General features: G+C 34.3%; 1 protein-coding gene across 2 annotated transcripts in view; it reads right to left on the bottom strand.

Annotated features, from left to right (window-relative positions):
* Window positions 1–26,924, bottom strand: part of SMC6 (structural maintenance of chromosomes 6) — a 59,894-nt gene that overhangs the window by 16,438 nt on the left and 16,532 nt on the right. For both annotated transcript variants that reach the window (XM_039887797.1, XM_039887798.1), the window contains 16 exons: window positions 26,105–26,241; window positions 25,432–25,493; window positions 22,257–22,337; window positions 21,393–21,494; window positions 18,168–18,287; window positions 17,980–18,078; window positions 15,082–15,228; window positions 14,719–14,807; window positions 14,379–14,543; window positions 13,697–13,875; window positions 12,833–13,037; window positions 9,968–10,082; window positions 8,580–8,740; window positions 3,785–3,920; window positions 3,272–3,352; window positions 2,372–2,542 (listed from right to left, as the gene is read on the bottom strand). In XM_039887797.1, coding sequence (XP_039743731.1) covers window positions 2,372–2,542; window positions 3,272–3,352; window positions 3,785–3,920; window positions 8,580–8,740; window positions 9,968–10,082; window positions 12,833–13,037; window positions 13,697–13,875; window positions 14,379–14,543; window positions 14,719–14,807; window positions 15,082–15,228; window positions 17,980–18,078; window positions 18,168–18,287; window positions 21,393–21,494; window positions 22,257–22,337; window positions 25,432–25,493; window positions 26,105–26,241 — 2,050 coding nt within the window. The remainder of the gene's footprint in view (window positions 1–2,371; window positions 2,543–3,271; window positions 3,353–3,784; window positions 3,921–8,579; window positions 8,741–9,967; window positions 10,083–12,832; window positions 13,038–13,696; window positions 13,876–14,378; window positions 14,544–14,718; window positions 14,808–15,081; window positions 15,229–17,979; window positions 18,079–18,167; window positions 18,288–21,392; window positions 21,495–22,256; window positions 22,338–25,431; window positions 25,494–26,104; window positions 26,242–26,924) is intronic.

The raw sequence follows: 26,924 nt of genomic DNA, 5'->3' as shown, positions 1-26,924 counted from the left end.
GAACACATTTCATTTAATTTCATTTTATTGATGGTGAAATGGAGACCTAGAGATATTAAAAGGCAGTTAATGACATTCTGGTTTTGGGATGAGGACTAGGATGGATTAGGTCTAAAATTAAACTTTGATGTAGCTCTAAACCTATACAGTTTCCAACTTTTAAAAAGTTACAGCCTTTTGAAAACAGCCTGAGATGCTAGAAGGGACAGAATCATTGAAAATTTGTATTCTCTTGGATGCCTAAATAATCAATTTTAGTTACTCAGCGCCTAATACATACATAAATTGCTGTATGTATTATTATCGCTTGTTTCATATAAACCTACATTAATTATGAGGTTTTAAAAAAACTACAAAACACTAAATCTTGGTATTTTCAAAAGCACAGCCACCCTCGATCCAAATAAACTCTCATCTATTTCAGAGGCCCTCCTATTCCAATAACACAGAACTTCTATCTCTGTAAGCTCAATGTGGGTCACACTCCCACAAATTTGATTTGCAACTGAAGCATTAAGTTTGCAGCATAAATCAAAATAAACTGTTCAAAGTAAGAAAAATGTTCCCTATGCTGAGGTTTCAATAACTACATATTTAAACAGAGTAGTCTACTCACCACGCCTCTTACAAAATGAACAAACATCCTGACAACAAACATTATATCTAAAAACTGCTAATATATAATGATTACGGTTTCTCAGGAATTATTTTGTTAGCCCAATCCTCTCGGTCCTACTGTTACTGATGGCTAGTGTGATGTAACATTGTGAAGGAAAACCTCTTGGCTACTAGCCACTGCATGCAGGTTAACTAAAGGACTCACCTCCTAGCTTTCAGTTATTTGCAGTTATTAAGGCAAAGAGCTAAGATCAAGAATTCTTACTGCCTTCTGCCTATATTTTCTGCTCTTGAACTTATTTGTGGACTCCCAATTCCAGGAGTTGCTTTAGCCTAGAAGTCTCTAAAAGAACAGAACACAGCTTACTCTTCATCATTTCTCATTTTTAATTTTAAGCTGTCAGGGATACATAATTTAGGCGCTAATCTTTCTTTTTCTGTAATGTTTTAGCATATTTCTTCATTCTGATTTTGTCATCCTGTTCAATTCTTTACCCATTTAAAAAAATTTTTAATCTTACTTTTTGTAACTTTACTGTTCTAACTCCTGAGTCCTGAATTCTACCTTGTCTATTCTTGACGATTTAGATGTTTTTTTCTATTTTCTTGTAAGAACTAACTTTGTCTTCTTTTTTAACTTAGACTTTTTGTTTTTTATTCTTATTTCCTGTAGCTACTATTTTCTTATGTCTTTCTCAGCATTATCTTTAATCATTTTTCCTTCCTCACAACTTTAATATTTTATTCTTCTTAATCAGCTGTCAGTCTATTTTCCCAGTTTTTAATTCTCACCTCAAATAGAAAACAATACACTACCTTGGGTTATAAGGGCAGGCAGGACCCAGCTCTGCGACAGCAGCGACAGAGAAACCCACCCACCACGAAGCAGGAAGCGATTCTGTGCACTCCTCCTCTAACTCCTTTAAAACTTTCAACTCTTTATTATGTTTTTAAAAACTTTAGATAAACACGATTATAGTAAAATTTATACGCATACAAATTCTTTTAAACTTTAAAAGTATCTAAACACACTGAATTCACAGAGGGTAATTAATTTTCCAGCAAAAAGGGGGGGATGATAGAGTGATTATCATTGACATTCCCAGTTCTTCTAAAAATATATTATGCATTCTTCTCCATGTCTTTTAAATAAAATTTGAAGTCCTGAGAATAACTAAGCTACTCATAAAAATGATAATAATAAGCTATTGATAACTAAGCTAGTAAACAATTTGGGGAAATTTACACAATTGTTGAATAATTTCATTTCCCTACATTTGGTCTTGAAAAGACCGTGTTAAAGAAAATCAGTTGAATTCAGCCTGGACTACAACAGAGACAGGCCAATAAACAGGAATTGGGTAGCACTTTACTTCAAGTTGGCTTTTATACAACTAACCCTTGAGTTATTGAAGGAAAGGAGGGACAAAGAACAGGCAGCCACAGAAACAGTATAAACAGACAACACGTCCCTGGCTCTGGTTCTAAAAGAAGGACAAAAATCACAAAATAAAGAGGAAACGAAAGCTGTAATCTTTTGGGAGAAACAGAAATTTGGCAGTTTATTTTCCTCAAGGCATGACCAGGAAGATTTAATTCTAATTAATATAATGAAGATATTTTGGTTTACGTCCTATTTTTAGACGGTCATACCTTTAACCCTAAGTTCTGTTAGAGCAATGTCTAGTGAGCACGCTGTGGATACAGAACGAAGACATAAGATACATATATATACAAGAGAATGAGGACATACCTTAAGCGGGTCTGCGAGGTCTGCCAGCTGATTCACTTTCAGTTTAATTGCATCATACTTATTTTCTGCTTCTATTTTCAGACTTTTAAGATGTTCCATATTTTCTTTTTGTTGTTCCATACTTTTCTCAACCATTTTCATTTTGATTTTATTTTCTTGAGCTTCATCTTCCTGGTTACATTTACAGAGTATACAGAGTTAATTAAAATACTTATGTTATCAGATCGAATAGTACAAACAGGGTACAGGCAAATTAGATCAAAGACAAACACAAGGAACACTAGGATATTTTCATCTGTCTTGTTCACTGTTGCATCCCTCAGCACTTAATATGGTGCCTGGCACAGCATCAACATTCAATAATATTTATTCATTTCAAGGAGACTCTACAATCTATCTAACCAAGCGCTTACTGGAACTCAGAGAAACTAAGCTGAACATCATAAACAGTTGCCTGAAAAAAATAATAACAGAGTAACAACAGTAAAAATAGAGATGAATTAAAATGAAGACCATTTACTTGGAAAAAGAATGCAAAGAGACCAACTACAACTGACTAAAAGATATTAATACTGATACTGATTAATTCTGAAAAATACTATGCTAGGTGGTTTGGTTTAATATGTCACTGTTTAAGAGCACAATTAAGCTTTGATAAAGTTTTACTTCATGTAGTAGAAGACAAAATCAATTATTATGCAGGCAAGTTATATACATGAAACACTAAGAAACGTAAAGGCCATTTATCAGTTTCTACCATAGCTGTAAATGGAGATAGCAATTATAAAAAGTAGCCCCAATTAAAAGGATTGCAAAAAAAGCTAAGAGTAGATGCTATTAAGCTAAATGACACTGCTGTACTTTAAAACATTAAATTTAAATTGAAGAAAAGAATCTTACCAAGGTTGCAATATCTACGGACTGGTGTTCTTCTATGTTCTCGAGTTCCTGAATTTCGGAAATACATTTCCTCATTTTCATCTGAAAGAAAAGTATTTAGATTTCAGTAATGTAAAAATAAATAAAAAATAAACATAAACACCCTAGAAAGGAAGTATTAATCCACTGCAGTAGCTGATATAATAATGTAGTTGTTGAGTAAGCCAGATAAATACAAAAATGTCACTCTTCTCACTAAATACTTTTGGTTTGGAAAAGGTTATTTTTCATTAAAATGTTAGGTATGTTAACACATGAATTGATTATTTTTTAAGTGAACTGATAAATATTCTTAAATTTTGTAAATACTGATAGATAAAACCCATATAATGTCAAAGTTTTTTTAAGACTATGAAGGAAGCTTGAGGTCAAAAAGTTTGAGAACTACTCCTCTAACTAAATGAATGGTGGGATTTTAAAAATAACTTGGAAGCGATAAGCTGAGAAAAACAGAATGATGTGTATTTTTTGTACCTTTAATTCTTTACAATGTAGCTGGCACCTTCTAAGAAATTCTTCATTGCGTTTAATATCCTTTTCAAGGGCAGACAAATGTTGCTGGAGATTTAATATCTGGGCCTTCTTATTTGCAACCTCATTCTCCAAGTCACTTGATAGAGAGAAGAGGATAAAAAATACTTTGAATCTATTTCTGAATATTACCAATACTTTAGATCTTTACAAAGAAAAGCTTATTTTAACAGCCTATTTGCAAAATCCGATTCAATTATACCAGTTCTATGTTCTTACCAAGTTATTAACAACATGAAAATAGAGATTTCAAAAACATCGAAACTGGAGTCAAATTTACTTATTTCATTAATAACTATTTATGATATGACTTCCGTGTGGCAGGCATTGTACACAGTTATAGGTCGTGGTAGAAACAGAATTAAGACATGAAGGAATCAAACAAAAAGGAAAAAATTCAGAAAATACACTACAATATGGAAATGTGAGGACACTTTTCGTCCACAGGACCACTGAACAAAAGAATGAGTCTGGGAGACGTGACAACTGGACTGTATTCTGTAAAGTTTTCAACGGCTGGACAAACTAGGCGAAAAGGATGGAAAGAAATGCACAAAGGCACAGAGGCATGAAAAGCTAAAAAGGGCAGTCGGCTCGACCTTGACTGATGGGGAATAAATGCCGTGAATGTGATGGGGAATAAATGCCATGAATGGGGAGGAGGACGATGAAAAGGGATGGAGGGACACAAAGTAAGTGGAGGCCAAGCCATAAAGGGTCTCCATGCCAGCACAGTCGCTGTCTTCAGAAGTGATCTTTTCCTGCCTCACTGACCCGTGTCCCGAAGTTGTACACCTGGCGGAAGAGAACTGCCTTTGCAGTTAAGAAAAGCTTCTGTGAGTGAGAATGTGCCACATTTCAATATGATACATATTTCCCCACATTTTCACATCTCTGAAATCATCTTCAGTCTCCAGTCCATGGTTCAGTTAGCAGTGTTGTTTTTTGTTTTTGTTTTTTTTTTAACTGGTATAGAAAATGACATAGCACCTTAAATTTGATGAAACTGAATCTGTGCTACCCTGGAGAAATTCGCAAAATTAAGCAAAAAGCAATACATATTAGTTGAATAAACAATAATCGCATTGGCTGAATAAATGATAAATAAATGATTACAATAAAGAAAGAGAATAATTGTGGTATTTCGGGTAAAAATGAGGCCAGATGCAAAAATTTAAGATGGCTCCTCAGGATTCAAAGAGAAATGTTTACTTTATCATATATAAATCTATACTTTTATTAATAAACAGCAATTTTGCTAAAAACAACAAAAAAATGTACCAAGTAAACTTTGCAACTTAGAGCCTAAACCAAAAAAACCAACAAAATGAGCACAGAAAATATTGTTATTAAACATTTTTTTCTGAATATTTAGAATGAATTTAAGGAATAAACCTAATTTAAATAAATGAAATTTCTAAAGTTTACTTCCTATTTAGCAGGTAGGACAAATTCTGTTACATGTTTTCATAGTGTTCCTTCTTAGTTTTTAATTACTTTTTACATGGAAAAAGAACATGTACTACCTAATGACATATGTATGAAAACTGAGCTCAGTATGAGCTGTTTGTGTGCGATGAATACACTGTCCTGACCAGCCATCTAAATAGCACACGTCTCACTCTCGAGGCCTTACTCTGCTGTATCTTTCTCCATAGCGCTTGACCTTGACCTAGTTAGTATTCACTTATAGTCTATCTCTTCCTTCTTAACATAAAAGCTCCAGGAGAGAGAATTTTTTTGTACTTTGTATCCTGCTGTACCTGGTGCCAAGATTAGGGACCCAAACATTAGGTACTCATTCGATATCTGTTTTAAAGAACATAAAAGAATAAAATTTGAAAAATATACTTCAGAAAATTGCATTAAAATATTACAATATTTGACAACCCAAAAATTCACAGGTCATTTTTTTGTGATCTTGTATAAAGCAGTAACCACACTGGTAATTAATCTGAGAGCTTACTCATGTATCTCTTTTGTCTCTTCTATGTACTTTCATAATGGGAAATCCAGTGGGATAATAAAACCAAGTCAGTACCTGTACTTAAGACTTGAAACCCTCTGTTCATTATGACATTGTAAGAAATAAATTATAATCTCTTCACTTAAACTCCAGTGCCATTTTTCATCGACAGGGGTCAGAGCTGAGTTGACAGGGGCACTGAGGAGCATTCTTCAAATACTCAAAGTATGGGGGAAAACTGGGGAATCTTTCTTGAGTCATCTGGCAATATTAAATAATCAACTTACGTAATAAAATCAAATTAAAAATCAAATCAAAAATCAAATCGTCTATTTTAATAAATATTAAAGCTCATTTAATAGAAGTATTAAAATATTAGTAACTATTTAGTATTATTAAACATTTAAAATTGAACCATAAATTGTATGTTAATAAATCAATAATAGTCGCTTGGCAACAGCTATTAAATAACTTTAAAATTCATATATCCTTTGACTCAGTGTTTTCACCATTAACAATTTCAGCTATGCACACACTTTCAAAAAGTCTGCCAAGGCACACATGCGCGTTCTCACTGCGGCACTGTCACAACAGGAGAGCATGACAAGCCCTATGTCCATCAACAGGGACATGGAAAAGTCGATTATGGTACAGCCAAACCAAGAGGTAGCTCTAAATGTGTGGACACGAAATGATTTCCATGACGTAATACTGAGAGAGAAAAAGAAAGCTATAGAAACTACAAGCATAGCTTATACAGGGCACGGTATGGATGAACCTTGAATATGGTATACCAAGTAGAAGCCAGACACAAAGGTTGTATATGATTCCATTTATACGAAACATCCAGAATATACTAATCCATAAAGACAAATCCGAAAGCAGATTACAGGTTGCCAGGGGCTGGGGGTGGGGGGAAACGGGGAATAACTGCTAATGGGTATGGGTTTCCTGCTGGTGTGATAAAAATGTTGAGGAATTAGAAGGCAATGATAGTTGTACAACCCTGTGAATATAAGAGAAATCTCTAAATTGTATTTGTTAAAATAAAGTGACTTTTATGGCATGTGAATTATATCTCAATTTTAAACTCATATGTATATGGTTCAAGTATATAAGCTGTTCTGGAAATATATATCAAACTGTTACACTATTCCCCCATTTTTGAAAGAGGGATAAGAACAAAGAGTTTCACTTTTCATTGTATATTTTTCTGTACTGTCTGCATTTTTTACCCATATGCATATATTACTTTTAATTGATTTTAAAATATCAATAGACTATGGAGAAATGGGATTCTGAATTACTTTTGTTTTCTGCTTTATATTTTTCTGTATTTAAAAAACACTAATGAATTTTTTTAACTTCCAAATATCAGACCACTATCATAGTGGTTCAGATCAAAACAGAAGAGAAAAAGTCATTTAAATATTATCAAACTTGGTATATTTTCAATCTATAAAGTTGAGAAACGTGGGAAATAATTTTTTAAAAACCAGTATTCATCTGGCTTTTAAGACAACAGCTTTGCCCACTACACATTAATAGCTAAAAATTAAACCAAATTATCAATAGTGAACTTAAGTTTTGAAATCTTATTACTAAAATGCTAGAATCAGGGATCCTGACTTGCTGCTGAGATACACGTACAATCTTTTCCAAAAGTACTTTTTTTTTAAGACTTGGGATACAAAAGAACAAGGCATTTTTTTGGTTGAATGTAAATGTAAGAATTACACAGAGTAACACTACCATGATACTGTTTAGACATTTATACTCACATTTGTTTGAACAGCATACAGTAGAAAGACCTGATTTAAATGTCATGGCACTAGGGGAAAAAACTGATCACTTTATAGGTCACATTTCTCAGGCGCATGGTAATGGACTTTCACCTCTCCTAGCAGAGAGATTCAGTGTCGATTTAAAATGTGTGCTGAGTGCCCCAATACCGATATCCACTATGGTTGTGTCCCTTTATGCTGCTCCCGTAACCACACAAGAGAAAACAAGAGATCTATTTTGACAAAACTCTCATTTCCCCTACATGCTTGTCATTTAGAATACTTTCACTTTTACTCAGTTTTCTTAGATTTTTTTTTTTTTACTTAAGTCTAAGTTCTTAAGGTCTTCTAGGTCATTAATTCAGTTCCAACCCATCAACTGATCAACTGAATTAGTTTGGTTAGAAAATCATGGGTTTTTTTGTACCAAAAATTCTTTTTGCGTTCTTTGAATTTCATTACGTACATTTATTAGTTTTTCATTCAACTTCTCAATCTCTCTGCCCTAGCAGCTGTTTTCCTAGGCATGTGTTCTAAATGTGCCTACTGGACTACAGAACAGTGCAATTCAAAATACCAGTGAGAGACATAACACAGACCTTGAGCCAGAATGCAAACCAGCACACTTGTACTCTCAATGAGAAAAATAAGCAGAATAAACAATGGGCATGTTTATTGTGGGTATCAGCAATAGTGATGCAGCTGATTTATATTGAGTTAAGTTCCTTATCCCCTTGTAGACAGGTTATAAACAATGTGCAGGTCAAGGAAACACGTTGTGTGTTCTTAGCCCACAATACTGTTGTCAAAGTGATGATGGAAAAATTATCGTCAACCTAGAATTCTACATCCAACTAAATGATCTCTTAAATCCAAACAGAGTACTCACAATTCTTCACTGAAATAACTACTAATAGAGTAATATGAAAGAAACTAAACCCAAAAGAAGCAGTGGAAACAATACAGCAAAGCTACACTGGACACCAACCTTATTTCAGAATCCACATCTCTGCTTAGGAATTTGGGTCTTGTATATTCAGATGAATAATAACGTCCTGCAAAAACTTGATCGCCATCAGCAGTAAAAGCCTCTCTACAATTCTTGGGTGGCTTTTCAGACTGCATTACTGCACGAGCTACAGAATTACTCTAAAAAAACAGAGGAAAAAATAATTTTTTAAGTTATATAAAAGCATTTCTGATGCACATACTTGCAAAATGTTACCTGTCGTTATTTTAAGATTCAAGTATTTTTATTTAAACATTCAAGTAAAATAATTCCATAAAATTAAATAAAAGAATTTCAAAAACAATTTTCAAGATTTAAACAATTAAAACGATTAAGCCTTTAAAACAATTTAGTAAATATTGCCTTATGACAAACTGATATATTTTATTTTTAAATTCTAATATTGCTGGTCCATTTAAAATTAAAAATTATGTTAAGTAACTTTTCATATGAAAATATTTACTTTAAACCAGTTCATATAAATCTTATTTTTTCTAAGTGGCTTTCACATCTTAGAAATGATGCAAGTGAAGAGTAAATTCCAAGATTAATATACTGAATTACACTGGGAAAGCCTGAAAATATTTAAGCCCTGGAAGAAGTAAAAAAGGGATTAAGCTTAATGGAGGTCTGGGCAACCTCTCTGGGAGACCTTTACAACAGAAGTCATTATTTTCTTTCAAGTATCCTTCTAAAATCCTTAACAGCCAAGCCTACAAATAATTACAACACGAACTTGCAATATACATATGTATTTATATACACATTTGGATTACTGACATCATTACTTCTCAGTTTCCATTAATGAGAAAAACAGATTCTATCGTTTGTCTTGATTATAGACTTATTTTGAATTTCTTTGTTCCTTCCCAGCAAATTTATGCCAATAGATAAAATACAATGTGGCGATTTAATTCAACGAATATATAAAAATACATAAGAACAGATAAAAAGTATTGATTTTTACAGGACTCAAAATTTTAAGAAATTCAAAAGTACTAAGTAAAGCACCTGTTTAAAAGTAGAATGATAATAATACCTGTATATGTAAAGGTGAGTAAAAATGGTTTTGGCAGCCAATCAAGAAAGAATGAACAGAAAACTTTTATAGCCTCGTGCATTGAAAGAATATAAACTTGTGAAACTATATTAAGAACAGCTGAAGAACAGCTCAAAGTTATAAAGTTCCCTGGGGCAGGAAACACAAACCACCAGCTATGTATTACTCTACAGATTTTCCTATGAGGTCAAAGTACAATGATAAAACATCAACAATTTTATGATACAAAGGGGAACAGGAATTTATAACCAATTTCAGTTTTGAAGATTTTTAAATAACATAAAATCCAGCAAGCATTTGGTCTTACTTTGATTAGCAGCACTGTCTCTATGCTTCTCAGGTCAATGAGGCTATTTGCAACAACTGCATTATCTATTTCTAACGCTGTCAGAACCGTTGGGAACTCAGGATGATAAGCAGCTCTGGGAGACAAAAATACATAAAGGTTAACTTATAGAACTTTAATTATATACAAATATGCATTATATATTATAGGTGAGTAGATGATAGATAATAATACGACAATGAAAAACATCTGATAACGTTTGAAAACATTTGATAAGGTTTACTTTTTCACTTAAGCAAACATTTATGTAATATGTACTGGGCACTGTTATAAGAATATTATAAATACGAGCTCACCTAATCTTTACAGCAACTATTATGATAAATAAAATTATTCCCTCTTTATTTATTTTGTTTCAGATGAGGAAGCTTCAGAGTTTAATAAAATCCCCTCTACCCAATGTCAGAGCCAGTTAAATGGTCGGGGTAGAATTTAAACCAGCAGCTCAGCTCTAGAACTCAGATTTTTTTTTTTTTCAATTCAAATAGTTAGTATACAGTATTATATTAGTTTAGGTATACAACATTTATAGAACCCAGATTCTTAAACATTATGCCCTACTGCCTGTTTTAATAATAATGATTTCCTTAAATCTTATATGTTATCATATATAAAAGTTAATTATTTAAAACACATTTTTTAAAAGCTAAAAAAATTTCATACAAAGAAAAACTGAAGTTAAGATTATTATGAACATAGAGGAACTATGAGAGAAAAGATATCCTTATCAACTGCAATCTGGGTTTCCTAAAGAGACATTCAATCTTTCAACCAAAAAATTTAAACATCTGAGCTATAAACAGCACTGAAGAACGGGCCCACCAAGAATAATAGGTACAGGAGCAATGAAGAACTAAGGGAGAAATGGTCACGGCATTCTTAGTGCTTTCTTAGTCCCAAAATTCTAAAACAAAGCAAGTGTCTTTGTATTTATGTTTTATATCTATTCATTCAATAATTTGACATGTATTTACTGAGCACTTACTATGTGCCAGGCACTGTTCAGAGGATGAGGAGACAGCAATAAGAACAACAACGGACTAGTCCTTCTCACCACGGAGCTTACAGTCTACTGAAGGGAGACAGAGACTAAGGGAAAAGTGGCATATAGTGCTTTTTCACACAAAATGGGTATGGAAGTCTCACAGGTGATACTGGGCAGACGCCTGAGGAAATGGGAGTCACACTAGCACCCTGAAGAAGGGCATTTTGAGCTAAGGGAACAGCACTTGCAAAGGCTCTACAAGGGAGTGTCAGAGAAGCCAGTTGGCCTGTGTGCCGCGGTGGACTGAGCAGTGAGGAGTGCTGGCAAGAGAACAAGAGAGCAGGTAAGAGGCTAGACCGTGTGGCCCAGAGATCACAGCAAGGCCTAAAGAGGATGAGGATGTACAGGGTGCTCTGACTTCCACGGGCTTCAATACTGAGAGTGGGAGTGACGGAACAAGCAGCAGGAAGACTGGCCTATCGCGACAGTCAAGCAAGGCATGATAATGGCTTGAACCAGGGGCACTGCAAAAGTGTTCGATTCTGGATATTCATTTTTAAAGTATAGCCAATAAGATGTGGAGTGGCACAGAACAGTCGAGGTGACTGAGGTTTTGGCTTAAGCAACTGAAAAATAAAGATAGAGAAGCCTCCAGGAAGAGCAAGTTTTAGGGTAGAGTTTGGGAGACTGGCTTTTTTACATGTTAAGTTTGAATGTCTACTGTACATTCTCCCACTCCAGATGCAACGAATCTGGCAGGGGTCGTTTTTACCACAAGCAATGTGAAATTTCACAACTGAAATTTCACTTTTATGGGGTTTTTTTTTTAGAACCAGGGATCAAAGCTAGAAATTGACATAAGGTCAAATTCTCATGCAGACAAAGAAACTCTTTACTCTTAGCTCCCAAATCCTTATTTCTAGTCTAAAAGCTCAAAATCAACAATTTCAAAACAGGACTTATCTACTTTTGACATATCCACTTTTTTCTTCTGCTTGTCCTACATCAACTGATGGCACATCTGTTAGGCAGTTTCTCAAGCCAGAAACCTAGCGGCCACCCTCAATTCTTCCTTCTTGCATTCAAGTAACAAGTTTTATTGATTTTGTCCCAAATACCTCTTTTAATCTATTCCTTACTATCTATAATGCAAATGTTATTTTCTGCAGAATAATTTGTATCATGCCTCTATGCATTTTGCACATAAAATTCTATTTGACTAGAAGGCAATTAACAAACTCATCTGTTAGAAGACTAATCATTTTTCCTTTCTTCTGATTTCTTCCGTTACCTACCTACTAACATTTAATTACTCCCTCATGTGAACATCTGCAACTTGTGATCCAATTTTATCAAAGCTGACAAAGAATAAATTAGAAAATATGTACATTTTTAAAAGTAAAGTGGCTAGCTAGTCCGCAGCTAGCAAAGAGGCCAGTTTAGTTATTGTGCCTTGAGAAGGTTTCTTAGGGTCAACAAAGAAAACAATCACAGCTCTTTATCTGTGAATCTGGGAATCTGTGAAGCCCCGTAATGAGTGCCCACCCGAGTTCTTCCTTAGTCTCTCCCTCTTTTTCCGGCTAAGTCTCCATCATTTGTCATTGGCATAATTGCTATGCCACACTACATCCGTTTTACTATAGTCTCCCACAACAGACCTCATGTAAGGACCTCAAGGGCAAGGAGCATCTCTCTTGTTTATCTAATTGAAATTAAAGAAAAAGCTTGATAAAATTTTACAAATCAGCAGTGCAGATACAGTTAACATAAAAATGTTTTTATTCTTTCTGACCCTGAACAAAATTAAGCAAAACCAGAAACAGTAATTACCGATGCCTTACCTGTGTCTTACATCGTACATGACATTCTGAAACTCAGATACTATTATCTGTGGGCGTGAGGCCCCCGGTAAATAAAACTTTTTCATCAGTGCCTGAAGTACTCTTTCATCAGCATGATTATGGCAACAATAGGCTTGCAGAAGTCCTTTTAAGCACGATTCAATAGCTAAAGCAAGTTCAGGGTCCCGAAGATGAATGCAAGCACCTAAGAGTGACAGAAAACCATTAAAAGGCCATAAATACGTATTTTGAAATATTAATGTCACTATCTTTCTACATAGTTCATAATGATTTTAAAGTATTTTCATATAAAGCAGCTTGAATGATATTATAAATCTCACTTTAACTAAATGGGAAATCCCCATATATCCACTGAATACACTGGGCAGAAAACCCACTACTGTGAAAAAAACTTTCCCACGCTAATGTAAATCAACAGTCATTTCTCTATGTTAGTTTATACCATTCCAGGCATTGAATTGTGTTTTGAAAATCAAGCCAAAAGGTTTACAGATTCTTTATTATTTTCTGTAAAACTGATTTATATTTAAGTAAACAGACATTACTATAGTACTTAAGATAGTATGCAATGATATACTTAAACAGTAACAATATTTTACTAACAAAATAGGTTTATATTTACAGCATAATTTTCACATATTGATGTACAGAATCAGAGATAACTCTACAGATATTTAAATAACCCCAGATTTTAGAGCTGGAAGGGGAATTAGAAAAAATGCTGCCCATCCTATATAGAACTACACAGCTATTAGTTTTAAGACTAAATTCAGTAGACCCTCTCCTGAAAATAAAAACTTTTTTCTAATGTTTATCATATCCTGACGAAATGGTGGCAAATACCTAAGGGGCCTACAGGTTTATAGGTAAATTGCCCACGTCTATAAGCATCATCTATTGCTTCAAGAAGAGCTGGAACATAGGGGCCAAATCGTTTCAGTCGGTCAGTTTTACTATCTTTCAAATCTTTCAGTTGCTTCTGATTATAGTTCAGAGTAAGCTTCACATCTGACTCTTCTCTCCTAAAAAAAAAAAAAAAAAAACACATATGTGACGCGCTTATACAAAAATATTCCGCCTTTTCCCCTTAATACTTGCATACCAGAGAATGACTCAGCTACCCCCAAAACTAAAAGCATATTTCTTTATTTGAAATAATCATGTGTCTAAAGGAAAAGAGTCAGAAATCCTCAAAATTTAGCTTAAAAATAAGATGCAATAATGATGAGGACTAGAAATCTCAGAAGTTGTCCTACTCTACAAGTGTAATAAAGTCTCAAAAAAGTGATTTCGAAGCATGTGAGATCTTGCTCTCCAGCATATGTTGTCAGTTTGGCTCAAATAAACGCTAATAAAAATCAAAAACAAAAAGAAAGAAAAGACAAAGTGATTTTAAAAAAATATCTCGTATTATGCAGAAGAAACGAACAACAAAAAAAAGTCCATGCTTTCTCTCTTTATGTAAAGAACAAAACTGTATGATTTTCAAGTAACTGAAAAAATCATAAGGCATGTTGAAACTTACTTAATTCTAGTATGTTCTTCTTTGTCCTTTTCTATGGCTTGCTGAAACTGTTCGATCTCTTGACTGACTGTATTTTCTTGATCCTCGATGGTCTTTACTCTCTCTTTTAACCAAGAAATTTTTTTTTGCCTCTCCAACCGCTCAGGTTCCAAAGATTGATCGGCACTAACAATGGATAATCCAAAGTGGAAAATGTTAAATGAAAAACCTAACACTTAAAAATCATAAGGCACTGTGATAAAATTCCTTTAGCAATACAGAAAATATAATACTGCATTTCGCCTAGATTACTTTATTACAAAGTGAGGTAACCATAAAAATTGCAAAGTAACTATCTTACCTTCTTTTCAGTTCTTCAATTCTTTTGTAAAGCTGCTCATCATCTTTCTTTAATGCTCTATACTCGTTTAGGGAACGGTTATACAAAACCTAACAAAAAATTAGACACACTTTACTAAAATGAAGTCAAAATCCCATTCAAGTCCACTTTTGCCAAATCTTCAAATCAGCGGCTGAATGCATAGAGAAATATATTTAAAAAATAAAGTCCATAAATGTCCATATGAAACCATTACGTTTTTTAAAGTCTGAAAGCAACACAGATTTCTATTTAATTACAAAACCTCTACTTTTAAAAATAAACGAACAGTATTTATATCTGAAACACAGTTTTTAATAGTCCAGGTTGGAAATTTTGTCTCACCTCAGCTTCATTATAGGCCCTTTTCCTGGCAATAACATCTTCCTTCAATGCCATACATTCTGGTGCTCGTGCATTTGTCTCTTGACTAATCTTTTCCAGTTTATCTTGAATATCCTTGTATTTTTTTTCTGCTTCATGAAGTCTGACCTTTAACAAAATAACATTGTTGGAGTGTATGTTATTTTTCTTCAACACGCAGAAAAAAATTTTTAATTATACATAGTTCACATTCCAATAATAAACTTAATTTCACTCTGACTAAAGAAATTCAAGACATTAAGCAAACGTTATTATATAAAATACTAAAATAGAATTAAATTTTAATTCCACATTTCCAAAACTGTGCTATCTTTACAGACAGAGTAAAAATTGTCTTCCAGTAACACAATTAAAGAAAAACACAATTTAGCAGAGAAACAGGTATGTAAATTGGTCACACAGTTTGGCTATAATAATGCTGAAATAGGGTATGTTTGTAATTGTAAAAGCCTAGAGGAAAAAACCCAATGGTTTGCCAGAAAATGTCAGGAATGCCTTCAAAGTGAGGGTAGCATTTGAGCTGAGGTTTGAGAGATTAATCGAAATGAACCAAAAGAAAAGTTAAGGAAACGTGTTAAGAGGCAGATGGAAAAGCATGCAGAAAGGGAGAGACAGCCTTTTTAGGAATTAAAAATATTTCTGGAGCTTACACTGAGAAAGTAGCAGTGGGAGATGAGATCATGGGGTAAAAGGGTTTTGAATTTCACAATGATCAGCCTAGAACTTAACCCTCCCGACAACAGGGAGACCAGATATGACCAAATTTGTACATTAAATCACTTTGGAAGCACATGGAAGGCAGGGTGGAGGGAAAAATTGAAGGAAACATTTCAGTAAGAAGTTAATAAAATATTCTGAAGCAAAAATAATTAGGGGCCAAAATGGGGCAGTGACAGTAGAAATGGAATAGAAGGAACAAATATGAGAACAATTTAGATCAGGGATCAAAAAACTTTCTAGAAAGAGCCAGAGAGTGTATACTTCAGGATTTGTGAGCCATCTTGTCTCTGTCACAGCTGTTCAACCAGACATGCTAAGTTTAAAGTGTCTGGAACATGTATGTAAAGATGTGAAGACAGATATTTGAGTCAAGTGCTCAAGGTAAACATTTGAATAGGATATGCAGATTAAGGAATTGTCAATATGTTGCCTATTTAGGAAGCATTACATAAAATGAGAATGAAGTTCTATTATTAAAACACTAATAATATTATCTATTTTTTTAATAAAAATTGAAGTTGGTCAATGCATTCTACAAATGAAACGAAACTCATCTATTTTCAGTTTTAAATTAGGTTCACCCAAGTTTAAAGTCCGTTTTAGACAGTATTGCTTCAGAAACCTTCTATTCAATAGTCATTCTGTAGTAGTCAATAACCAAGCATATACTATGTGAAAGGTTTTATGTAAGACATGGTGGGAAGGATATAGATATGAGTCCTTACCCTCCAGAAATTTACCATTTACTACACCCGAATACTTAAGTGGAGCAAACACCTACAGAACTAAATATAACCCGGCCTCGAGATTCTCCTTTTCACATTTGGAAAAAAGGGAGGCATCTATTGCTCAACTGGATTCCATTTTTAGATAGGGGACTACCTAACAAAAGAGAAGTGACTCAAGGTCTTTCCCTATGACAAGCTAAGAATGAGGACGAGAAGAATTTGGTGAAAATTTCTCTTCTCTCAGTAATGAAAATATGAGGTGAGAGAAGAGGGTGGGGTTCAATTTCTATTTACTACCTGGAGGGCGTGAGAAACGCAGCCCAGAGATCACTAAGTAAATGTACCATCTTTAGCATTTCTGTTATTCTGACATATTCATCTGTTACTGTCGATGGATTAGTGTCATAACTCTTAAATAGAAAGACATACCTGCTTACCTTAGGGACAGACAAAAAAAAGCAAGGTGGGGAGGATTACATCCTATACAACCAAGCTTGGAGGCCAGAAACTCCTAAGCAGAGCAAAATACTAAGAGGTAAGTCAGCCACACTGAACACCAGGGGCTCCTCTACAGAATGAAAAGGCTTGGAGTTCCGGCATGGTGGAGGGAGGAAGTTCCAAGTGCACATACTGAAAAACCATAGAACTGTAAATTTCACACAGGTGAAGTGTATGGTATATGAATTATATCTCAATAAAGGTGTTAAGAATGAAAAGGTGGGTATAAAGAGTGAATCCGCTATCTGCTAAAAAGGTCTATATGGAAGACCCCACAGAAAATTACTGTCTTTATTTACCACTCAACCAACTTCTGCCTCTAGACCCGAGTGAAGACTCTGGTTTGCTTGAATCTTAGTTTCCACCTGGGCTCTTAGATCTCAGGTTGAAATTAACCTTTACAGACCTAACAACTTATCCCACATGTGTGCTACCTGTATGAAATCCTGTGACAGAAAGCTCTGGGCCCTAAAACTCAGTTTCCTAAAAGTCCCATTAGCAATTGTGTGTAGTTCTGAGTTCTTACACTTCACGATGCTTAGCTTTAATACTATTCTAATTCATTATTATTCTAGCAGTCTATTCCTCGAGTCATTTTGTTTCTACTCCTTGGTGAACCCAAGAGTTGCTTCAAGCTCCAGCATTTCCAATTGGTAACAAAGCACCCTTGTCCACATGCCTGAATTCAGTTCTACATCACTAGCCTCACCCACTGGTCACATCCAAATACTGCACTTTTTAAAAGAGTTGCCACTAAAGTCTTTAAACAAAAGTTTAGGTTGGCTTCGCTTGAGTAATAAACTCAAATACAGACATAAAGGTTGAAACTGCTACTTTTGTAGGTCATAAATAGTCTAATATCGGCAATCCCATATGATTCAACCTACTAAATCCATATAAAAAAACTAAGTACCTGCTGTTCTTCCATTTTCCTGTCAAGTCTAGCCGCACGATCTTCTCCAATTTTGATGTTATCTCTGATGGCATTCAACTGTTTTTCAATTTCATTGACCTAAAAAGAAATTAGTAAATCACTAATGGTAACCAAATACATTCTATATAATGAAAATATATGTGAATGAATAATTAAGTGAAAATTACCACCGCCCAAGCCATTTCATGTTTCAAGTGTTCTAAATTGGTCTTCATTGTACTTAAACCAGCAATAATTTCAAACCGTTCTTCTTTCTCCAAACACTGGCGTTTCAGTTCAACGAGTCGCTTTAAAAAAAAAAAAGGGATATATTTCTTACTAACATTGAAGAGACAGACTTTTTACAAATGTATTTCTTCTGAAAACACTGCCTAAACAGGTATTAAAAAAGATCTGTTAGGAAATGACTTAAGGCAAAAATAAAAATATTTTTGGTTCTTCAATATATGTTCATTAAGTGTGTAACTTGGTTAATTTCTGCACTATAAAAATGGCTAAATACTCTTTAGGTGAAGAACTAAGGGTTAAGACCCTTTTATATAAACAAATCACAAAACGCTGTCTCCCATTTTCTCTCTATTCAGTATCTGATACACAGACTGACCTGTTCTGGGCAAAGTAGACCCAGTACCAATTCTGAACATAATTGAAGGCTCAGAAGAAATTTATTTCCCAAAATCAAATAAGGTATAATTTTTCTTATCTAAGTTCTCTCTTAATAATAAATAAAATCATCAAATATTAAATATGGCATCAGAACAGTTTCTGAAGTGACTCCTAGACTTTATATTCTGTGCACTTGGGTAGACAGCCTCTCTCTCCCTTTCATTCACGCTTACAGATTCAGCTAGGGCCTTACACTGTATATCTTACGGTGTTCCCCTATCTAAGTCACTTTCCCATTCTCCAGGCTTTTAATCCATCATTATTACTCTCTTCAAACCTCAAACACCCTGACACAGTAATCCCTCACTCATTCTTTGCCTCCTACTTCAGAGGATATCGTAGCTATTAGAGAAAAACTCCTCCGACTTCCAACAACCTTATTTGTAAATCTAAGGCTGCCGTCTCTTCCTCCTGCGACAACAAAGGTGGATTCGTTGTACTTAAGAGTCTAGTCCTCTATATTTAGGATCCTACCATCGCCTTCTGACTTCTCAGGAGATCTAAATTAGTTGATGTTTCATCTCATCTTTTCATCTTTGTTTCCACTTTACCCTTTCCAGTGAGTCCTTTTCGTTATCATATTTAGATCTTTACTCACTTAACTTTCTCACAAACGAAACCAGCACTACGCATCCCTGGGCGCCACCTCCTCTTAAAGTCGTCTCTTTCCATCCACGTTTTATGAAAATTATCTTTACCATTTCATGACATTCAGCTCCACAAATGTGGCCTGTTTTCACCACTAATGAAAAATCTATGAAGATTATGTCACTAAGTACTGTTGAGTATTTATCAGTCATTGTGGTGTTCACCCACTCAAGACAGTCGTGACTATATCCTTCTCGAATTCTTCTTCCCTTGGCTTCTATGGCTCCCACGAGTACTTCTCATGGCTCAGACCTAGCCTGGGCCCACCTCCTTCTCCTTCTCAGCAATCTCATTCCTGTGGCTTCGATACCAATAATACACAAATTAATGACTCCCAAATTTTTACTGAGGCCAGACTTGACTTCTGTATTCCTAACTCACAACAATTCCAACCTCCCACTTTACATTTCCACTCAGATGCCTTAGAAGCACCTCCAAATTAATGTGTTCAAAATGGAATTCATCATCTTTCTTAAAAGAAAAACGGAAAGAAAAATTGGTTCCTCTTCCTAAGCTTCCTATCCTGAACTTATTGTTCAGGTCATTAATGTGAAGGTAATTCTGTCACCCCAGTGTCTCTTCTATCTCGGCTTTATCCCTCTATGTACTACATAACATCGACCAAAATCATTTCAAAACTCTTCTCTCCATCACCACTGCCGCTACCCTAATTTACATCATCTCCTCTTTGGACAGAGATAATTTACATCGTCATCATCTCTTTGGACAACAATACCTTCTTTATTGATCTAGGTTTACTCTTTCCACAGCGATACAGGGCATTTAATTAATTTGGAAAAATGTTCTTATTAAGTACGTATTTTATGTAAGGAACTCTGCTACATGATAAAGGGAAGTACTTCTTAAATGTCATAACCAAAATATCTTTAGTTGTTGATGACAAAGAATACTATGGAGAAAGTGGGTGTTTATCCCCAAGCTGTTTGAAGTGTATTTCATTAGAGTCCTGATTTATTATTTTTTAAATAATAAATGTAGCATATACTATGCACATTTGATTGAATATGCAAATATTTCCTTTCCCCAATTATAATGTTGCTATTCCAAGAAAGTATTCTATATTAATTCTGTGGTTCATAGTGCCTCCTTGCATACTACCACATATCAGGTTTGAAAGGATAACTGGGGAATAAAAATAAATATACTCATCTTTGACTTTTCACTTGAAGAATCAGACAACTATAGGCCAAATTTTAAACACATTCCTCAAAAACTTGAAGTAAAAAGGTCAGTGGAACAGCTAATAAATTTGATTTAGGTCAATCACTATTTTGATTCCAGGTCAAAAGAACAAGTTAAGTTGCTGAAAGTTGGTTGCATAAAACCGACTAAATAACAAAAAACAAGATACAGAATCACACAAAAATTGGTGGGACTTAATGTATCAGATGAACAGCTGAAATCTAAGCCTATGACTTTCAGGTTTCTGATTATTGGACAGAAAGGTAGACCTTCGGGAATCTGAAGAGGTGTAAGTACAAAATATAGCAGATGTAAAAACAAACTTAAGTCAGTCCCACTGGCTTAAGAGATTTCTAATCAAGCAAATTTGCACAGCTGTGAGTACTGAAGTGACAGCTCCTACCAAGCCATCAATGCTTAATGAACGTTAACATTTTACTAGTGTGATGAAAAAGTCATCTATCATACATAATTATAAATGTATATGTTTAATGTCAGCTTGAGGTTTGAGTTTATTTTCCCACCAAAATAAATATTACAGTTTTTTAACTACTTAAGAGTGGGAATTGGTGATATCTTATTGTAGAACCAATCAGCCACATATCAAGGGATAAGAATATAAGATACTGCTCTGTCCTCTAGTGGCTGAGGAAGTAAGATGAATACATGCCCATTATTACAAAAAGAGAAAGTAAAAGCTAATAAATACACTGAATATTAAGAACCACACTTCCTAATACTTCATACAGTGCTACAAAAATGTTATTAGTTCTGTATAGATATCTATATATATGTATATAATTTTACAATACTATTTATAAGACCTATAAAAATTTAACTGATCTCAAAAATATCTGCATTAAGTGTTTACAAACCTCTTCTCCTTGATTTATCTGCTCCTTTGTTCTTTCTTTTGTTTCCATAATGTATGAATAATCTTCTTTCATCTGTTCAAGTTGGGTTGCTTTCATGAAGAACTATATCAACAAGAAAAACAGGAGTTTGCAAACTTCCATGCAACTGTTAAAAAAAAAAAATTGGTCTCCAAAATTTTAGACCAATTATGTAAAAATGACATGAAAACCATACTTAAGCAAGGACACATAAACACAAAAGAACATGTCTTATTTCAGGCCTCAAATTTAACCAACTATATTCACATCTATATGTGCATTTGCAAAAGCTCTTAAAACCCCATGAAAGAAAACACTTTTGGTGTAATAGTAAAACCATTCTGAAAGCTCATTTTTAACCGAGTCTTCCATTCTTTAAGCAAATGTAAAAACAGAGAAAACACTTGCATCCCTGATCTTAGTGCATCGTAAACTTTTAGAAAATACCTAAACCCAATTCAAAGTTACACTGTGAGTTTTAGTAGACACCACAATTTTGTTAGCTTTTTGAGTCTTAAATAATTTAAGGTTTAAAAGTTATTATGTATGTGTGGCCAATTATTCTCTTGTATTTCCTTAAAGATTAATTTTAGAAAATAATAATCCATTCTCCCTTGGAATTAAAAGCCAAAATTAAAAGCAAGGATTTACCAAGAAATTAATATTTTTGGTAAAGTTAATTTACCATCTTACTTAATTTCCTAAATAGTCCGACAATATTACTTTAAAAAGGTGGCTTAATAAAATACCTCAATATTTACTATGAGAACACGAATTATGTCCAGTGTATGTGCTTAATCTATAAATGTTCTTTTATTAAGTTTATATTTACTTGATGCTCCTTACTTTGTATTTGTCGCCCTCGTTTTTAGACTGCAAAAACTGCTTGCTCATCTCTTGTGTTAAAACAGAAACTGGATTATCCACCTGAAACAAACAAAGGTTATTTTTGAATACTTCACTTTAAAAGCTTAAGGATAAATGAACTGAAATATACACTACAATTGACCTATGGTACCATGAGAAAGGCTAAGTACTAGCCAAAGGTTAGAGCATCAGGGTAAATACACAAAGAAAAAAATGTTAAAATGCAGAGAAAATGTTTCAATACTTCATGATACTAAAATAAATACTATAGTCAAAATTAAATATTCTGCCATTCCATGAAGGCACAAGCACAAGAATTCTCTGAAGAAATGTTTTAGAAAGTTTTAATTTCTTTCACCTGTTTTACAGACTATCGCTCCTATGCTACTGGTTAACCATTGGCCAGCACTGCAGGAAAAGCCCTCACGAGGAAGTCAGCTGACATTTCTTGTTTGGGCTCTGTCCCTACCCTCTCCTGTAGCTCTGGGCACGTTACTCGGATTCTCCAAATACTAAAAAGTCCAACTAGGTTTCTTTTTCATCCGAATTATGATGACAAGTATTGTTTATTTTTCTTTTAGCAGTTTCTCAGGTTTCCCATTTGTGGTTATTTCTTTATGAAGACATTGTGAAGCAAATGGAAATATCGGAGACATTTCTATCTTTTGGAGCGGGGAATCATTTTAAATAAGCCACTGCTTGAATGAAACTGTCTTTGGCTAACGAGTTAAAGTACATTTAAGGTAACAGTATAGTAACAGTTCAAAGTATAGTTGAAAAAAAAATTTTAAATACTTTTTTCAAAAAGATTCAGGTTTTTATATCTTTTATCTTTAGTGTTAATAACCGAGTAACCAATATGTTAGAAAATAATCTTGTTCCTAAGTTACAGAATATGCAGGACCAGTATAAATTTTAAAAGGTTAAAACTCCTTCATTTCACCATCTGTAAAATACTGATTGTACTTTGTTAGTATACCAATGGTTAAAATCTTCCTTTTCAGTAAAACTTTGGGTCTTCTCTTTTAACAAAAAAAAATTATGTAGTTATAAAAGAAACTTCTGCATTATTACATTTTTCTTATGCTATAGGTAGACAAGACTCTGGCTGCCATATAATTTTCTACAAGGCCTGCCCTTTATCTTAATTTCACACTGTATCTGACTTCTTAAAAGTAAGACCTAATGCACTAGGTTTAATGACAGACTTCTTACCAGCAGCTCGAGATTAAGAGCTTTCCCCAAAGTTTGAATTCTTTTCTCCACACCCTTTTCATTCTTTCTGGAATGGGGCTCCTCGTTCCTACACTACGCTAGGAATCACTTAAGAATTTTGCAGCTTCACCTACTGAGACCCTGGAGCAAACACAAACAGGTCAACCTCAGAGAAAAGAAAAGAAGGGGAGGCACAGGGGACAACTACAACCAGGCACATTATGACATTAAATACTCTCCTCCCTCCTGCTAATTCTATGCAAGCACTGTCAACCGAGATACACTGCAAACCACACATATAATTTTAAAATTTCCAGTAGCTACATTAAAAACACAAGAAACAGGTATAATTAATTTTAATATTTTAATCTAATACAGCTAATGTATCATCATTTTAACATGTAATCAATATAAAAACTGAGTTATTCCTTTGCATTAAGCCTAAAAACCTAGTGTGTATTTCACACCACAGCACATCTCGATTTGGACTACCAACATTCCAAGGGCTCAATATCCACATGTGGCTCGTGGCTACTAGAGTGGTAAGTGCAGTTCTAGACCTTCTTCTGTATTTTGATCAATGAACCTGAACCTTCAGTGAACTGAATCATACAAGACGAAGACTAAAGGAGTTATAACAATCTTTAAATATTTCAAAAGAGAATAAACGCGTTTTACATTCTGCAAGGAAGTGAGAGCTTAGAGAAACAAGTTTATTCAACTTTTCACATAATAAGAACTTTCTAATAAATACAGCAGTCCACAGATAAATCAGAAGTCTCAGGCACAGGTGATTTCCCCACTGGGTAAGTATGAGTGTGATAACTATACTGGATGCCCTTCAAGATTCTCCCAACACCTCTGATTCTATAAACTCCAACTTTTGGTTTTCCTGATTTTGCTTAACAAATTGTTCACATTCTAGACCCAATTTTATTTGCTATATCTGCTTTGCACCAGATTTCAATTATTTTTCGAAAGCTGTGTTGTCTGAAATGCAAGCTATCAGTCACATGCAGCTTCTTACATTTAAATTAAGTAAAATTAAGTAAAATAAAAAATTTGATTTCTCAGTCACAGACTTCAGGCACTAAAGAGCCACACATGGCTAGTGGCTACGCCATCGAACAGCAAAATTCAGACTATTTCTACCGTTGCAGAAACTTTTTCTAGACAGCTATGTGCTAAAGTAAAGTGGGCAAGAGACCCAGACTTGTAATTGTCCTTTTTCCTTGATGACAAGTCTTGGCGGTCTTCATTCTGGAATAAGGCAGGGTGGCACCATGGATAGCGCATCAGAATGCAAGGGGAATGCCTGGATCCCCATCCAGGAGCCCCCAGTAACTGTACCCAGGCAACTGTAAGTGCAAATTTACTTTTTCTGGCCCCCAATTTCTCGCCTACAAAATAAAGGGTCTGGATTAGAAAACCACCAAAGACAATTCCAGTGCTGATGCTGCAGGACTATATGTGCCCTGTTTCCAACGATTAAGTCAAAACATCTTAGCAAAAAGGACTCAACCCTTGTCTCCTACGGATATGATCAATATCTCCAAAATACATAAAAAAATGCTTTATCTTCCTAGAATAAATTTCTTTTCTACAAGAATTTAGCGACTGAGGTTAGAAAACTATGATGCTATTCTGACTAGGAGAGCAGAAAGCAAAGGAACCGTCAGCCTTTATGAACCTAAACTTTTATTACACAGGGGTGTAGACAGATGGTCTCTGACTGCTCTATCAACAAAAGGTGTTATAGTACCATTTCCTTTGAATTACTAAATTTTAAGAAACTTCACTAACAATAGTAATACATATTCTTCCTATGGTCAATTTACTCAGGTAAGGTCATTTTAATTCTTTCTACAACACAAAGGAAATCACAAAAAAAAAGTAACCAGGTGCATTAATTAATCGGAAACACAAATTTAGTAATTACCTGTATGTTAAAATGATCAAGAATTGCAATCAGCTCTTCTTTCCTAGTGGAAACCACTGTGCCTAGTTATGAGAAACATAAAATAACCAGATTGTTTATAGGGCAACAATACAGAAAAATACGAGCAATTATTTATAAAGATTACTTCTCATTTTAAGAGAGGTACCACTGAGCACGCATACATCTGATGAACTGGGGTGCTGTACTCATCATGACACCAGTTCACACAGGTAGAAGTCCAGATGGAGCGACAGTGCTTCTCCTCTTCCCGTAGCGAAACATTTTCTTTTCCCTCTCATCTATCTGTTCAGTTAACATTCACCTCCTCTGCCTTTACGTCCTCTCTCACCTTTTGCTAACCATCTCTTTTCAAGTGGGACAGAAACTATGGGGGTGAAAGGAGGTCTGCACTTGAGAACAAAATGGCATAGCCTGTTTCGAATGAACTCAAATTCTTCTAATCAAGGTTTTGCTGTAGAATCTCCTGTGGTACAAAAACTGTGTGTAATATGTGTATATATATATTCGTACATGCAACCAACCAATCACCTTACAAGAAAGACATTGCAAGAGATGAGCAGTGCCCTTTCAATGGATACCAGTACAGTCACTTATCTCTTTTTAACTGGATATTTACTAAAATTTTATATGAAATAAAAAATTCATAACAAACCTGTTGCACTTTTTAGTTTATAAGATCGACTTCCATCCATGCTGATGTGTTGTTGCACAATTATAGAGTCACCATACACATTTGCTCTGTAGGCATCGTCACCTCTGTTCCTTAATGTTATTGAGATATCTGCTGAGCTAAAGCAATAAGGTTAAGCTAAGTCACATGAAGGTACGGTGCAACTATACATGGCTTACTATAATTTTCAAAACTTCCAAGTAATTTGGCTAATTCATTTGAAAAGTAGCTTTATACCAGGAGTTGATCACTAATAGGCTTCTACAGAATGATGTGAAAGATCTCACAAAAAATTAAAGTTTAGAATAAGAGCTTTCTTAAAAAAAATTGACTATTCTATCCATAACAGAAATACTACATTTGCACAAAAAAAAATTTTGTTTCAAATCAAGTAGTTATGTATTTTCTTATAAGCAATTATAATCAATATTATAATGCCTGACTACTCTAAATTACATAATAAAGCATCATGTTGACAGCAGGCCTTTCAGAAGGATAAAGTAAGAATTATGGTGAAGGAATAACATTTTCTAAGAGGATGAGAATCAAGGGAAGCAACTTCAATTTTTCAATTACTTGGCAATGAAATGAGAATATTGACACCAATAAATATAAACTAAAGCTCGAAATTTCGTAAAGTCTTATTAGTATTATAAAAGAATTATTTTTAAAGTTTCAAATAAGTTCAAAACATTTACAGCCATGAATATTTTAACATTATAGGGTGAAAAAAATCAGTTTTTCTACTCTAACTTCTGTTAAAATAAGACGTGGTAAAAAAATATTAACAAAGGACATTAAT

The sequence above is a fragment of the Pteropus medius genome, unplaced genomic scaffold (assembly GCF_902729225.1).
Source record: "Pteropus medius unplaced genomic scaffold, Ma_sr-lr_union100, whole genome shotgun sequence".
Taxonomy (NCBI): Eukaryota; Metazoa; Chordata; class Mammalia; order Chiroptera; family Pteropodidae; genus Pteropus; species Pteropus medius.
The sequence above is the reverse complement of the archived record's forward strand: the minus strand, read 5'-3'. Positions and strand labels throughout refer to the sequence as shown.